This window comes from Muntiacus reevesi, chromosome 1 (genome assembly GCF_963930625.1).
Source record: "Muntiacus reevesi chromosome 1, mMunRee1.1, whole genome shotgun sequence".
NCBI classification, from domain to species: Eukaryota; Metazoa; Chordata; class Mammalia; order Artiodactyla; family Cervidae; genus Muntiacus; species Muntiacus reevesi.
Genome location: NC_089249.1, coordinates 73,966,189 through 73,983,651, shown reverse-complemented (window position 1 = coordinate 73,983,651; position 17,463 = coordinate 73,966,189). Strand labels below are relative to the sequence as shown.

Below are 17,463 nucleotides of genomic sequence, written 5' to 3'. Positions count from 1 at the left end.
ATTGTCTTTTTTTTTTGGCTTGAGTGCACATGTGGCCAGAATCTGATTTCAGAAGGTGCTGTGTGTAACTCTGACAGTACCATCTTTTTAAGGCATTTTTTTTGATTCTTTACATAAATACTATCTTCTTTAGCCTCTATATTATTGCAAAATGCCAGGTGGATGAAACACAAGCTGGAAACAAAATTGCTGGGAGAAATATCAATAACCTCAGATGCAGATGACACCACCCTTATGGCAGAAAGTCAAGAGGAACTAAAGAGTCTCTTGATAAAAGTGATAGATGAGAGTGAAAAAGCTGCCTTAAAACTCAGCATTCAAAAAACTAAGGTCATGGCATCTGGTCCCATCGTTTCATGGTGAATAGATGGGGAAACAATGGAAAGCATGGCAGACTTTATTTTCTTGGGCCCCCAAATCACTGCAGATGGTGACTGATGCCATGAAATTAAAAGATGCTTGCTCCTTGGAAGAAATGCTATAACCATCTAGACAGCATATTAAAAAGCAGAGATATTACTTTGGTAACTAAGGTCCATTTAGTCAAAGCTATGTTTTTTTCCAGTAGTCATGTATGGATGTGAAAGTTGGACCATAAAGAAAGCTGAGGGCTAAAATAATTGAAACTTTTAAACTGTGGTGTTGGAGAAGACCATTGAGAATCCCTTGGGCTTCAAGAAGATCAAACCAGTCAGTCCTAAGGGAAATTAGTTCTGAATATTCATTGGAAGGACTAATGCTGAAGCTGAAGCTTCAATACTTTGGCCATCTGATGAGAAGAACTGACTCATTGGAAAAGACCCTGATGCTGGGAAAGATTGAAGCCAGGAGGAGAAGGGGACAACAGAGGATGAGATATTTGGATGGCATCACTGACTTGATGGACACGAATTTGAACAAACTCCAGGTGCTGGTGATGGACAGGGAAACCTGGCATGCTGCAGTCCATGTGGCCACAAAAAGTTGGGCAGACAAAAAAAGTTTGGTCACAAAAAGTTGAGCAACTGAACTAACTTTTGTTGATTCTTTAGATAAATACTATCTTCTTTAGCCTCTATATTATTAATCTCCTTTTTTGAGATGTTACTAATGGTCCTTTGCCTTTAAAGACTCATCAAATGCCTAACAATGTGATTTAGGACTTCCAGATTTTTGGCAGTGATCAAGGGGAGAATGGAACCATATTCACCTTTGCTTTTGGTTATTACAAACAAGCAATATTTTTTTAGATTTTCAAGGCTCAATAAGTGTGATATTAAATGATACTTATTTTTGACAGCCTAACAGGCTATTAATTTTTTTCAGCTATAATGATATTTTTCAGCTCATAATTTGGTAACACAATTTAGACATTTATGAACATTTTTTGAAATATGTTTTCAAATATGTTTTATTATTTTTCATAATATGTAATTATTTAAGTAAAAAACAGCTAAAACAAAACAAAACCTATACATTATTAGCAGTAAAGATAGCTTTTCAGTTTTAACTAAAATTTCTTTAAATGGCTCCTGTGACAGGATTTGTCCCTTAGCAAGGACTAATATCTATGCAAAGAATGAGACTGAGACTTGAAATGGTAATCAAGTGACCATACATGGACTGGGAGGCAGAAACTGTTGGTGCATGATACACAAACAGCTAGGCTGCTTCATTTCATACTGAGCAAAGAAATAAGTCTACTCACAAGCAAATGGCACAATACATTTTTACAAATCAGGATGAACCAGTTTAGATCAAACCTGGAATGAAAATTATTTGGAAATAGCACCACCTCTTGTTTATTTTTTTTCTTAATTCTATTAAAAAGAAAAATTCTACTAATTTTTACACTAATAATAGATAAAAATAAATGAAAACAAAGATTCCTTTTTAAAAATATTTGGCTGCATTGGGTCTTAGTGGTGGCACGTGGGATTTTTGTTGCATCATGCAGTGTACTTCATTGTGCCATTCCAGCTGTCTAGCTATTGTGCAGGCTTAGTTACTCCAAGGCATGTGGGATCCTAGTTCCCCCACCAGAGAGGAACCCACATCTCCTGCATTGTGAGGAGGATTCTTAACCACTGAACTACCAGGGAAATCCCAAAGATTCTTTTTTATCATATTAAAATTTTGGAGAAAATTCAGGGACATAGAGGACAAAAGGAAGAGCTTCTATGCTCCTATTTGGCTGTTCCAAGAGTAATAACATTCACTTTAATGGGGAAGTATGAAAAATGGACAGATTAAGAAGAAAATGGGTCTATGCTGGTTTTCTCCATATGGTTCCATTTTATAGATTAAAGTGTCAGGGTTTCCCAGGATGTCAAATATCTCCATTTTCAAATGTAAGAGTTTAATCACATTTCAAGCTCAAGAAACACTTTGTAAATTATCTTGAATCTTATGTATCTACTTTACCAAGGCCCTAATTTACAGTATAATTTGCTGCCTATATTTAGATGACAGTACAATTCTCAGAAATGTAGAGACCTAACTGATCAAAAACATTTTATTTCACATTGTCCTCCCAAAAGTAAGAACTGCATAAAATGCTTTTAAAAAAAAAGGAAATACTTTATTCTATAATCATAACAAAATTAAGTAATATTGCATAGAACCCAACAAATGAAAAATAGAAACTTTATTTAGCACCCTTCAGCAGTGATGGTTGCATATAAAATAAACCCATGGCCTCCTCTCCTCCAGTGTCATTAATGCCTTTGTCCCCCAAGCTCGAGATTTTTTTTTTCAGGTCTTACAATAAATGTAAAACACACACACACACAAACTATCTTGCCATCTTCCATATCTGCCTATCTCCTTCATCCTCCAGTACTTCCCACAACATCAAGATTCTCTGACCCAGAAAGAGCTGCCTCTCAGTTGCCAAAGTAAGAATTGATGAAGCCAACGTAATCATAGCCAGCAGGTTGGCTTCGACCCCGTGGATCCACATATTGCTGCATACGTGAGGCACAGAATGACACTTGTTCTGGGGTTAGGGCCTGAAACATTAAAAAAAAAAATTACCGTGATAGAAATTCAGAATCGCTAACTCCTTTGGGCTTCTAATATGCTCTAAACTCAGGAAGCAGAGAGGTTTGGGCAAAAGCAGCCAGTCCTGGGCCTATCATGTGTTTTTCTTATAGAAATCTGTAATTTCTAACTAATAAGACCAACTCATCTTTTCAACTCAATACTTATCCAAAGACTCCCATTTTGTTCTGATTGCACTATTTACCCCCTTCTTTAAATTTGGCTTATTAAATAAACAGAATAAAGAAATAGTCTTAAAACCAAGTAGCATGTTTGGGATTAATGATGAAATATTTAGACATTGACTATAGGTTTCTGAGTTGGGTCAAAACAACATGAGGTGGTGGCCAAAGCAAATGATAACCAGTGCATGACAATATCTGAGAAAACATGGGGGAGAGGAAAGCAGCTGCCTACAGTAACTAGGGAGCCAGACCTGAGATGAACAAAATCTAGATGATGCTTCGAGTGCAGTGAGAGTGGATACAAACAGGAATCTGACCTGCTTCATGTCCTCTTTCGTAATATAAGCTTTGCCCTCTGCCAGCGCTTGGAAAGAATCTTCTAGTTCATCACTGGATCTGATGTTCTCTGACTCCTTGTCGGTCAAGAAGTCGATGTACTCATCTTTTGAGATATAGCCCTTTCTGTTGGAGAAATAGATCAGAAACTGCCCCCTCTCCAGACAGAGAGGAAGACAGGTCCCTTTCTCATTCTACTGAGTGTCTCAGAGACAGAGATAAGATGAACCTTCTAAGTGCCTGTTCCATCTCAGCTCTCTGAGACTACAGGAGATGATCTTTATTTGACCCCCATCCTCATACCCTTAAGCCAAATAAACAGTTTCTTAAGTTCCAGTCGCTGTTTCCACATGAGTAATTCAGCCTGACTCCCTAAGTAGAATTTGGGAATTTTCCACTAGCACCATCTCTAGGTATCTCAAGCTCTTCAAACTGAGCTGAAGAACTCTACTTTCTGGTCTTGTTTGGTCTTTAGTATTCCAAAAGGGTACCAAAAGCTGCCCAATTCATTTATGGTAGTCTTGATCTTCCTACTCTCAAGATGAATTAATTTTATATTTTATGGATCGTTTTACTTTCTGCACTTGCCCCCCTCCACCAAGACCTATTCCCTGCTGTGCTCTGGGCTTTGTTCTTCCTCCTACCTCCCTGGATCAACAGCATCCAGGAATTTCTCAAACTTGGGCTCAGGTTCACCCTCCTCCACCATGGGCAAGTAGTAATTGAGCCCTCTCAGGCAGGACCGGAAATCTTTGTGACTCAAGCGACCTGTCAGATTCTCATCAAAGTGCCTAAAGAACAAAAAATATTTAATCAGGTTCAGTAAGAATCAGATCAAACCACACCGAGGGGGAAAAAAAAAATAGTTATTTGGAGCTTCATTCTGAATTTCCTGCAAAACAATCAACTATGAAGCTATACACACCTAAAGGTTGTTTCAAACTCTTGTCGTGTCTCTTCACTGAGACCGGTGATGTCTCTGAAAGAAAAACAAAAATTAACCCATGAAATAAAAATAGACATGTCATAATAGTAAAAGAGGAATTGTAGTGACTATTAGGCTAGTCAAGTCACCTAGTTCAGGGGCTGGCAAACTATGGTCTGTGGGCCAGGTCCAAGAGATGTACAGTCAATGAACTGAGAATAGTTTTTACATGATTTAAAATAATAAATGAAGACTATTTCCTTAAACATTAAAAATTGTGAGAAATTCAAATCTTAGCATCCATAAATAAAATTTCCCTGGAATATGTTCATGCTTATTCATTTATGAATTATCAGTAGCTGTTTTCACAACAGTAGAACTGAGTAACAGCATAGCATTTTAAAAAAAGGCTACATGGCTCACAAATTCTACAATATTATCAGGATCTTTACAGAAAAACTTTGTCTAAATGACTAACGCTGCCAAAATATTTTATTTAGAAAAAAATTATCTTCTGCTCTATACTTTGAATATTCCTTTCACTCCAGACATTTTAATGGGAATTTTACAAAAGGGAATGCTCTTTGAAGAGGTCATATAAGATGATGCATAGGCTCTGAGAAATGGCTGGTAAGTAGACACAGGAGGATGATAGCACTGTCTCCCAGTTTATAGTGGACTCATATTTTTTAAAACAGTCATTCTCTGGGTCAGCAAAGAGAGAAAACTGGCTCTGGAGTTAATAAGCGCACTATCAGTGAAGCAGCCACTGTATCCAGTACCCCCAGAGTTTAGCCCTTGGAACTAAGTTTCTAATACCTAACACCACACATCCTTGCCCAGCCTTGACCCCAATTCCTCAATACCTGGCTTGGATTTGTTGTTCTAGACTGTGTTGCCTTCGCATCCCAAGCTGGTAGAGCTGTTCCCACTGCTGAGCCAGCCCAATGGTGCTGTATTTAATGTCCAGGACCATAGCCTCTTCTAAGCTTTCTCCCAGGTCCTCAATCTTGGTCAGTTGATGCTTCATTGCCTGGATTTCCTTTTGCTTCCTCTGGAAAAAGACAAAGAAGAGAAGCAGTTATCTGGGGTACCAGGTCCAAATCTAGGAATAATATGGAAGGCAAGAAGCTGATAAGTTTAGATTTCCCTTCATTGCTCCTTTTCAGTTATCTTCAGGAATTTTCCTGTCCTTTGTAAAACCATCTGAATTCTCTATTCCTCATTTATAAAATGGTGAGAAGTTTAAGTGACATGACTTCTGTCGTTCTGGTAGTCTGTAATATATAAATCTAAGGGTTAGCAGTCATAAACTGTAGATAGAGAAGGGTAGGACTCCTAGGATCCATGCATCATCAGCTCCCAGTGATCTGCATCATGAGTGATTTGCATTATTGATTGTAGCTGATTTCTGAGGCCCACTTAAACTTCCCAGTATTCACACATCACTCTCCTTCACTGGCTTGGACAGGCTTCTACAAGATGCTTCTGTCAGTCACATTAAATGCCAAATATCTGCATTTAGGTCATGCTTTGTCAACAGGGAAATATCTTTCCCTAAAGAAAGTGAAAAGTGAAGTTGCTCAGTTGTGTCAGACTCTTTACAACCCCATGGACAGTAGCCTACCAGGCTCCTTTGTCCATGGGATTTTCCAGGCAAGAATACTGGAATGGTTTGCCATATCCGACCCAGGGATTGAACCCGGGTCTCCCGCATTGTAGGCAGACACCTTACCGCCTGAGCCACCAGGGAAATCCTAAAGAAGGGAGAAGTGAATTGGTTGTGATGATGGGGGTAGGTGTGAAAGTTGTGAAAATATATAAGATATTACAGTGGTTTGTGGCTCTCCAAAACTCAATCCTACCTGACAACATCTTTTTAGCATTAAGTTCTCTCCTTGGGGATAAATTAGATTTAATTAATTAAATATTTTTTTCTGGTGGGGAAGCAATAACAAAGATAAGGTGAAAGCTAAAAATACTGTGCTAGCCACTTCTTCACCCAATTGTTAAGAGACAATTTATATTCAGTTTTATTTTCTTACCATATCAAATAACATAAAGTTGTCAATGTTACAAGTTGTAGGTTATGAGCTTTCATACTTGTCCCCTAACTTAATAACTATAGTAAATCTATAATGTAGATATTATTGACTCCATTGTATAGATACAGAAATTAAAATTGAGATTTAAGGAAACTGACATTCACGTCCATGAAGTGGTAGCCAATGGTTAGAATGCAAATTGTTGGCAAGATTGACAACAGAGTCTTAGGCTTTTGAATTTTGCACCAGGGGATTTACCTAAAGGAATTACCAGTTTCCTTTGAGTAGTTCTTGAACTCCTGTAAATTCCAGCAATATTTAGAACTAATGAATAAACATTACGTACTTTATTTGCTTCCAGCTGGGATTCTAGTGTTCCTGTTTCTTTCAGCAAAGATCTAGTTAAGAACCAGAGGAAAACATTACTTATAATATCAGAAGTCAGTATGTTACACAAATAGACCAACCCAAATCTCCTACACTTCTATAAGTTCTTCCAAGTTATATGGCCTTTCTGAAATGAATTTTCATAATGCTAATTTTTATGAAATCAGACCTTCTCTGTTGATTTGGTAACCTTGCTGAATAGATGAAAAGGAAAGTGAGGTTCCTCTGTGCCTACAAGAGAGCTTCCATACTCCCCTAGTTTTTATTCTCAAATACACCCTTAACCTAATGTAAGCAGTTCAGTTCAGTCGTTCAGTCATGTCCGACTCTTTGCGACCCCATGAACCGCAGCATGCCAAGCCTTCCTGTCCATTACCAGCTCCCAGAGTCCACCCAAACCCATGTCCATTGACTCCACCTAGTGGGAGATAGGGCCAGAATGATTTACATGCTTCTCCTTCTTATCCCACATTTTATTTTAGGGCCTTCTTACCCCACATATATTTAATTTATCAGATTTGCAGTGGGATGAAGATACTTTACTAACAAGGCCTCCTTAATTAATTCTTTCAGAATGATATAACAAAACAAACAGGATAACATAAAATACTAACCCATCCAGAAAATAGTCCCTGGATATGGAGGTCCAGAACATGAATCAGAAGAGAGAAAAGGAAAATCACGTTAACAAGGATTATTTCAATAATCTTCTTTCTTCAGATGTGTGATACATTCTAAATCTTTTGTACCTAAAGTATGAATCTGTTCAACCCACTGTCCTCAAAGTGTCCCCCATACTGAGAATCCCAGAGTCTCCTGGGCAGTTCGTTGCTTTGGGATGAAGAGCTCAGGTGTCAGGTGACACGCTCAGTATTGGGCCCCTGCTGCCAGAGATGAGAGACCAAAGCCAGAGGCAGAGGAGGGTGAGCTGTGTGTCCTTTGTCTTCAGTCAGTTTTTTTTTAAGCCATGATAGAGAATTTCTTTCTGTTCTGTCTTTGATTTATCCTTGTCAGTGAGCTCATAGGAACAGAAGCATGAATTGTCTAAACTGACACTTTAAACTCTCAAAACTCCACAATTCTGATACACCTGCTGAATACAGTCTACCAACTTTGACCACTTAGTCATTTATTATACCGTCCAAGTCTCCTCTTTTCCAGGTCATTTGCCTCAGAAGATGTAACAAATGTTATTGTCATGTATAAAGTATTTTGCGTTTAGTAAAAACAATTAGCATATATTATCTCACTTGATTCTCATGACAGTTTTAGTAGTCAAGCAATATAATAGTTTCCTATGAAGTATTCACAGTATACTCTGCTCTGGTTGTACCAATAAATACATATGTGACCTTGAGCAAGTCAATTTATCTACGGAACTTGTTTCCACATTTAGAAACAGAGGTAATAACATCAGTGTTGTACACTCTTCAAGGTTATTCTGAATATTAAGTGAGATAATGGACTATAAAATTACAGTGTAAAGTGCAAAGGGGAAGGCAAATGTAAGTGAATGTTATTATTTTGGGACTGTAACTATAGGCAAGAGGAAAAAAAGGGAGACTTTCAAATAGGGAATAAAGAATGGGTAATGAGGTGAAATTCTCATTTCTCAATTTTTCAATGACTGATTTAGAATACAGTCAATTCCAGATACAAAGCACAGACAGGATATGGTGATTTTAGGACTGCATAAGTACTGTAAGAATTACCCCCTTCCCTTAGCTATGTATTCCATCCCCACAGTGAGTGGAATGTGTGGCATAAGGATCGTGAGTTTGGGGGTATCACAGCACACCTGGTCTCCAAGATCCAATTAAGGAAGGCACTGGCATTCTGTTCAAATTCCTGGCACATCTCAAAGTTCTTGATCTGTCTTGCCTCTTCCTTTTCCAACTCCTGCTCTCTTTCCTAAAACCCCAAATCACAGATAGTAGTGTGCACATTGAAGGCTTTCTCTTGCAATAAAATAACTGGTTCCTAGGCTCATCTGCACATCTCCCCTCTTCCAAATTTCACCTGCCTTCCAATGGCATTGCCTGTGTGCCCAAATTTCTTCCAGTCCACCTCTTCTCATCTCAGAAATATGAAAGAAGCTTACCCAACTTTTCATAAGTACTTGCAGGTGTTACCAAGCCCAGTAAAAAGCAAGCTAATAATAAAGGTAGTCTTTCCTCATCTCAGTATTTTTCCAGCTGAGATTTCATTTAAATGAAAAGATAATAAGAGTTTCCATCTAAAATTGGTGAGTTTATAGTGAACATTTTCTTTGCAAACTTATATTTTCCATGGCTTCGGTAATGAGCATTACTATAGACAGACAAAAATTACACACAAGCACATTAAAAAGGCACTTTTGGAAGTTTGTATAAAATAGAAAGTGCTTCTGAGCATATAGACTGCAAAGATATACATATGCCTCATGAACTTTTCATAACACGTTTTTAGAGCCATCTTCTGGAGCTTATGTTTGCTTTTCTGAATCACCGATCAACACTCAGACACTTGAGACTGTCTCAACTATAGGGTCTAGGGTTCTGCCTATCATGAACGTATTTCCATTTTTTTTCTTAGATTGACTCAGTTCACGGCTGCTGTCCCAATATAATTAATAAGTGTTCCTTTCTCTCTTAAAGTCCCCAAATCCAGAAATTAAATCAAATGATCCTGTTCACTATAACTAAAGAAAGTATCTTCTTTGCCCCAAACTACCTTGATGGTATCAAATAGGTGTTTCCAGACTCTCTCTAGCACCTCCACTGTCAACCAGGTATAGGGGCTGGAGGGCACATTTAAGGCCTTAATCTGCTGGTCTAGCTCTTGCAAATCATTGAAATCTCTTTGAGCCTTTGTCACGGAGGCCGAGAAGGCCTCATGGTCCTTCTGCAGCTGCCGGATTGCATCCAGGGAGACACAGCGCACAGGCTCTGACAGGTCCTCCTCGGCCTTCTCACACCAGTTGTTGAAAGCTGAGGCCTTGTGTGCGAATTCCATGAATAGAACCTCAGCCTATAAAGAAAAAAGACAATTCCATCTTTTCCAATAAAGTTCAACAGCAGAAAATAAAACAGGATAAAAAATGACTGTCTTCAAATATTTTCAGGACCAACACTCTAAGAGAGCAGAACTAAAACCAATGGAGACCATGCAATCAGATGGGTGGACATGTGAGTTCAAAATACAAGTCCTGACCCAAGCATTTTCTCTTTTCTTCCAACACTTAAAAATGAAGTTGGATAACTTCTAGGATTATTTTAGCCATAAGATTCCCAAAGTGACAAGGGCAGTTTTCAATGATAAGATTTCATGATTTCTTGTTCTGATGTCTGCGTTCCGTGACTAATTGGCACATAGTATAACATGCATGAATTAAGTTTAAGTGAATGAATGGATGGATGATTAGATTAAAAAATCATTTGTGGGATAGACATTTCTTATTTCTCTTCTGTGATCTGCAGCCCTCACTGCTTTGATGTTTATTTGTACATACTGAGTTGTCTTCCTACCTTCCTCTAAACCTTGTTCAGAGCTCATCTCATGCCTAAATTTCCTGCTTAAATCCATTTCTTACCCTCTAATCTACATCTTTAGCCGTGCAATACTCTCTGGAGTATTCTGAATGTGAATTTCTAAATAAGAGAAATAGAATAGATTTTTTCAACCAGAAGGTAATAAAAAGTTTTAGATTTAAAACACAACATATATTTTGTGTCAGCTGATTGTACTTTCAAAAAGATTTTGTTATATAGATATGAGAATCAGTTTTCATCTCAAAATGGGTTAAGAGGAAAAAAACTGACCCAAATGGAATAGAGATTGCAAAGGTATTGTATACCATTACGTTGTCGCTATATTCATTTCAGCAATCTTTACACCAAAATAGACCAACACAGAAAATCTATTACTGCCCCTACTTTGGAAGGACATGGAAACCTATAAATAATGTCACATATTTTCATAATATGATGTATCAACTAAATATTTTACAGAGATTTTATAATTATAAAATAATATGTGGTTATCCATTAATTGCTTTAATTTTGCACTTAAGATTAGTTTCTGTAGGTTCTATGTCCCTCAGTACAGTTAAAATTAAGAGTCTGACTTTTATTTGTGTGTTTCCTGATTCGTCTAATTCTCTACTTGAACTCGTCAGCTACAATATCTTATGGTCTAGAAGTACTCAGTATTTTCACTGAACATCTTGACTTTCTTTTACTATTAATAATTTTATCATCAGCATCCAATATCTTAGCAGTCACCAAAAGAAAGAACATTTTAATAACTATATCCATATAGAACATAGTGGTTTATATTGCATTTTCAGGTCCATTATCTCTTTTGATAGTAATAGCATAGAACAAGCTATGATGGTGATGTTACCCTAAAATCTAAATAGAGAAATCAAGTTTCAGAGATGTTAAGCAACATATAGAAGGTGCCCCAGCTAAGAAAGATGATAACACAAATTTTACTTGTCTAATATTCCTTTTATTTGAGTTAGAAAAAACACAAGAGCAATCTTGACTCCTACATGCCAGTATTAGTTCTGCCATAAATTAAGATCTTCTAGTCCTTGTCTCACCTACTTGTTTCCAATATATGTGTGTGACTTCCATCATAAGTCAGCTGAATAGCTGGTCAATCAGTCAAAAAAAAAAAAAAGTATCAATCTAAAAATGAATTACTTCATGTTTACAAGAATGTCTTCCTGATTCTTTGCAATATACTCACTCAATTATCTATAGTATTCAAACATGGTTTCCAGTATCTATTTCTGGATATAGATAATCAAGGTCAGATGATGGCTCATCATTTTTTTTTTTTTTTACCTCCAGAAGGGGCTGTTGTTTCTCTAGCAATTCCTGTTTATGGACTTCGGAGGCTTCCAGCAACTGTTCCCAGCGCCTCAGCAAGGCAGCATGGCGCTCCTCGATGGCTTTGGTCTGGCTATGCCCAGCAGCCATAAGTTGATCCTTCAGGTCAGTTATCTCAGACAGTCTCTCTTGCTGGAAGCTCGGCAGACTGGCATGCAGTGTGTCCTGAGAAAGACCCATAGAGAAGGTGTGAACAGAAAAGTAATACAGATTCCAAGGGTCACTCATACCTGGGTTCCACCAGATTGAACCTATGCAAGAGTGTAGACTAGTGGACAAATTTTCCAAAAAGGAAATTTTACTTAGAGACATTTATAAACACTTGGAGTTGGAATTATCGTTAAATTACAATGTTTTAAAACTGGATTTTTAGATTAGGTGCAAAATTAATATTAAGGGACATATGGAGCATGATGTGATATTTCAAATCTTCCAAATCAAAATTAAATCCTTCTTAAGGCTCACTTTCTAAGACTCTTTTACATTACTTATTAGATTTTGCATTCTAATTAGTATTAATAGAAGTGCCCTACTAGAAATTGTGAAAGTATGCAAGCTAACAAAAGACCTTCTACAGGTGACAGTGTACGTGTGTATGTGTAAATGATATCAAAATCACAAAATTCAGGATGTTCCATTTCTAGTTTTAACAGGGTGGTGTGTATTTGACCAATCCTCCCTTTGAAAACAATTTTAACCACTGGATAAAAGCACAAAAAATCAGCTGTTTGAAAGGGATCAGGATGCAACTCAAATAGCTATAACTTGAGGGATCAAAATTACAGGGAGAAGGGCATAGTAGCAAAATAAGAGTGCTACTCTCTGCCACTTTTTCCTTTGAAGTATAAACTGTACAGGCTGAAGTTGCAGAGAAAGCAGCTGCTCAGAGCTTTTGATCATCACATTAGAACTGAAAGGACAGAAACCAGAATTCTAAGAAACTGAAGCATCCACTGTTTGAGGAAACCATGAGAAGGGAGCTGCAGCAAAGGAGGCTCAATAATCCCCTTGTATGACTCTCTTAAGGCATTTACAGATTTCCTTAATACAAGTTTTAGAAGTCAAGCAGAAAAGAGTAGCTTAGAATCTACAGTCTAAACAATCTAAAGAATCTAAAATCTAAGAATTTTCTGCAGTCATATAGTGTTGAGATCAGGACACATCAAGTAGGAGCAGACTTAGTGAAAGAGGTTTAGTTGAAGTGTCTAAAGATTCTACGTTTAAGAACAAACTGAAAATGGCTAGTCTTCAGGAAAATTGAAATCAGGTCTTGAGTCATTACCAAGAAAAGTAGGGGTTGGATAGGGCATGAGATGGGAGAGAGGTATTAAATTATAGCTTTAAATAAAAACTCATGAATCAATTACTTTAAATGTACATAGATTCACTACTCCATGAAAATCATCAAAGTAGATAATAGGTCAACACTCAACTATATGATATTTATAAAAGACACATCTAAGACATATTGACACTCTGCACTTCTATGTTTGTTGCAGCATTGTTCACAATAGTCAAGATATGGAAACAAACTGCCTGTCAAAAGAACAATGGATAAAGAAGATAGGTGATATACATATACGCAATACTATTCAGTCACGAGTAAGAAGGAAACCCTACTATCTGCAACAACTTGGATGAAACTTGAGACCATTATGCTAAGTGAAATGTCAGACATAGAAAGACAAATACTGTATAATGTTATTTATATGTTGAATCTAAAAAAGCCAAATAGAATATATTGGAGGTGAGAGAAATGGGGAGAAATTGGTGAAAGGGCAAAAACTTCTACTTATAAGATTAGCAAGTTCTGGAGATCTAATGTACAGCATGGTAATTATAGTTAATATTCCTATACTATGTACTTTAAAGTACATAAGTCTTACAAGTCTTACCTGTTCTCACCTTAAAAAAAAATGATAGTTATATCACAGAATGAAAGTGATAGTTAATGATATAGTGACAACCATGTTACAATTTATGAATGTACAAAATAAACAACAAAAACTATAAAGACATAGAAATGTTTTTAAAAGAAATGGAAATAGATGTACATTGCAAACAGTAAACAAAAGAAAATTGGTGTAGTACACTAATATGTGAAAAAAACCTTTAAATTAAGAAGTATTTAAAAAGGTGTGTTATTAGAGAAAAACTTTTCATAATTAAAAGAATTTATTCATCAAAATGATTTCATAATTCTAAATGTCAACACAACTTTTCACCTAGTTTTAAAATATATAAAACTAAAATATATATATAAAAAAAAAAAAACATGAGTAACACTCTGATAGGTAATACAAATCATTGCAAAATCACATTCTTTTCAATTGGACAAAGGCTATTCACCAAAACAGGTCATTTGTTGGATATAAAGCAACCTCCTAAAATAACATAGAGTGTGTTTTTAAAATAAAGTTGAATAAACTATATATACATGTCAAAAAAAGATAATTAGAAAATTCACAAGTGTTTAGAAATTGAACAATGCACTGCAGAATAAATAGTGAGTCAATTAAGAAATAATGCAAGAAATAACAGAATATTTTTAATTAGATGATAATAAAAATAACATGAAATCTGTGAGAGCAGTTAAGGATTTACTTAGAGGAAAATGTGTATTCTCAAATCAATATACTAGAAAAGAAGAATGGCTAAGTATTTAACAACATCAATATCTATCTTTTTTTTAAATCAAGTAATCGCAAAAAAAGTTAAAAAATTATAAAGATAATGGAATAATTATAAAGATATTAATGGAATACAGTAAAAAGATAAAACAGAGAAAAATTAAATGGTCAAAAGTTGGTTATCTAATAAAAATTAGCACTTACTAGCAATATTGATGAGGGAAAAAGAACTAGCAAATTATCTCTATCACAAAGGGAACAATTTTACAGGTCCTACAGATAATAAAACCACAACATTTGGGAATGAAATAACCCTATGTGTGAAGCTTCTGTGTGATGTGGGTCTTGAACTTCATGGGCATTTATGAACAAGGCAACCCTACTCTCACCTGTTTTGCCAGGAGAGTGGAGAGGGCAGCAAGGTCTGCATCATTGCTATTGGTCTTCAAGCTTGTTTCTTTCTCAGCTGAAGAACAAAGGTAATTCATAAGAAGAGAATGAGAGTTGGTTTTATATCTGGCTTGGCAAAGAGAAAGGCATATCTACTATTGGCCACAAGAGAGCCTCTTGACTCTCCAAGTAAATGATTCATTAGAATATGGGAGTGGGAGCCAGTAAACTATGTTTTTAGATGTATACAGGATAAACTGACTGAAATAGAGCTAGAACCAAGAGAACTTATGGATGTTTCATTGAACAAAGGAAATCTTCAGCTTAGACATAAATTATAAGTAAATCAAACACAACACAGAGTTTATTTGCTAGAATGTTTGCCATGACTCTCTCTTTCTGAATATCACAAGGACATCACCAATTTCCAAAAAAAGATGTTCTCTGGGATTATAGTACTTAGTTATTCTCTCAGCATACGTCTCTATAAGTTTGTGTGTGTGTGTATGTGTGGGTATTTTTGCACACAAGTGACTTTAATTGTAATTCTGTTCAGACAGGATAGGAGTGGGTGATGAAGGGGGCATCTTTCTTCCCATGGTGAGCAACAGAGCCCTGGGATCCATTCAATAAATTGAATTATCAGCGTTTCCTCAAACCCAGAGGCCATTGTCCTGAAATGAGTGCAAGCTAAGTCATTTCAGTTATATCTGACTCTTTGCGACACTATGGAATGTAGACTGCCAGGCTCCTCTGTCCATGGGACCCTTCAGGCAAGAACACTGAAGTGGGTAGCCATGCTCTCCTCCAGGGGATCTTTCTGACCCAGTTATCAAACTCACATCTCTTATGTCTCCTACATTGGCAGGTGTGCTCTTTACCACTAGCGCCACCTGGGAAGCCTCTGGTCCTCACACATCATACCTATCCAGGCCTCAACCACATCAGCCTTCCAGTTGAACTGCTGAAAGTCATGATCATCTTCCAGTTGTGACTTCCAAACAGCCAATGACTTGGCCAGACAAGGAATCTTTTCATTTAGAGCCTGTATCTTGTTAGAAATCTTCTCTTTATGTTGACTTTCCCCCTGTATCACCGTGGTTGAAAGGAGAGATAGATATATTGATGAATGTCCAGAGCCAGAAAAGTAAAATCCTTTGCACTATTAAAAACCTTTCATCTCTCTCCTTCCAAACATATAGCTACTCTCTTCTAGGTCCACTGAAATTATTCTATTATTCATCTGTAATAGAATATCTATTATACAGATGATATTGTCCAGCATTTGGACAGTCTCCTGTTTGTCCATGTAAGTGTGATCTTCTTAGTTGGCATAAGCATCTCAAAGGTACAGAATCATCTGTTTAGGATTCTTTGTACAGCCTTTAGATTATTGAGGTTCTGTTAAAACTAGCATTTAAACAAAAGAATGGTTCTCAGATTACCAAGAGATTTCAGTGGGGTCCTCATCTCTAGAGGTCAAAGAGATTTCTCCACATTCTTACAGTACTCTATGACCAAAGCAAGTCATGTGTAAAATATTTTTAAATGTCATATTCTGCATAGAGTATGAGTCAATGAATGATTTTTAAATATCTAAAAATACCTATAAGAAGACTTTGAAAAAAAGCTTCCAGAAAATAGCAATAATTAAATAGGTATTTGTTCACTGAAACAATAACAAAAAGGCAGCTTAGAAGAGATTACCAAGGTTGTGGATGATTTTAGCAATGTTCATGATTCTATATTTGGGCCAATCCCTTTTTCAAATCCTTATTTTGACCTGGAATCCCTGGAGTATATCTCACCTTACTCAGGATGTCTTCTCCTTGAGCACACACATTTTGCACTCGAATCTCATGGACAGCAAAGTCATTCTCCAAAGTTTTGAGCTTCTTTTGTAAGCTCTGTGTGAATGAGTTGGTGAGAATCAAAACTTCCCAAATTAACAATCTATCCCACTCACATTCTGATTCCTTTTGATGCCATTCACCAGCAATGATTCAACTAAGTTGATAGACTACATGAGTGTTCACTTATTCCTGCATAGCTCCAGTAAATTTCTCTTCCCAAATTCCTCACTTCCCAGGAAGGCAGTCTTACCAAAGAGCCAAAGGAATACATGTGACATTGTTTATAACTAACCATGCGACTTGAGACTTCTGGATTTGGGAGTGATTATTGACCAAGCTAATACAGAAGGATTTCTCCATGTTGAAATGTATATATAATAATTCTTGAAAACATTCCATCTAGCAGAAAAATATCTAGTATCAAGAACATCATGCTAAGAACTAACCTGAAAGTTTCTTCTTCCACCAGAAGAAAGATTCTAGTTTTACAGGTAAAAATGTTGACTACTTAAGAAAGTATTCAAATTAAACAGAAGAAAATTGATCCATTCTTCCAGTTCCTCACCTGAGTAGCGGCCAAAGTGTCTCCAGAATCTCCTTGGGCAACCATAGCTTCCTTTTCACTGATCCAAGCTTCCTCCTCCTCAGCATTCTCCATGAATTCCAAGTATTCTAGGGATTCTCCCAACTGAATCCCTCTGTAACAGGAAAGTAACCCCCACCCCAAATTTAAAAAAAAAAAAAAAAACACAAAAACTAATGAGCAGTGGAAGTGTAGCAAAGTGGCACAATCTTATAAGATTTTAAGATTTTG

General features: G+C 36.7%; 1 protein-coding gene across 1 annotated transcript in view; it reads right to left on the bottom strand.

Moving 5' to 3' along the window:
• Window positions 1-2,864: 2,864 nt before the first annotated feature.
• Window positions 2,865-17,463, bottom strand: part of SPTA1 (spectrin alpha, erythrocytic 1) — a 66,157-nt gene continuing 51,558 nt past the window's right edge. Inside the window, exons 38-51 of the mRNA XM_065925774.1 lie at window positions 17,215-17,347; window positions 16,606-16,703; window positions 15,721-15,893; window positions 14,796-14,872; window positions 11,732-11,941; window positions 9,612-9,908; window positions 8,698-8,810; window positions 7,514-7,531; window positions 6,859-6,910; window positions 5,334-5,521; window positions 4,468-4,521; window positions 4,187-4,333; window positions 3,524-3,668; window positions 2,865-2,990 (exon numbers count right to left, since the gene is read on the bottom strand). Coding sequence (XP_065781846.1) covers window positions 2,865-2,990; window positions 3,524-3,668; window positions 4,187-4,333; window positions 4,468-4,521; window positions 5,334-5,521; window positions 6,859-6,910; window positions 7,514-7,531; window positions 8,698-8,810; window positions 9,612-9,908; window positions 11,732-11,941; window positions 14,796-14,872; window positions 15,721-15,893; window positions 16,606-16,703; window positions 17,215-17,347 — 1,831 coding nt within the window. The remainder of the gene's footprint in view (window positions 2,991-3,523; window positions 3,669-4,186; window positions 4,334-4,467; window positions 4,522-5,333; window positions 5,522-6,858; window positions 6,911-7,513; window positions 7,532-8,697; window positions 8,811-9,611; window positions 9,909-11,731; window positions 11,942-14,795; window positions 14,873-15,720; window positions 15,894-16,605; window positions 16,704-17,214; window positions 17,348-17,463) is intronic.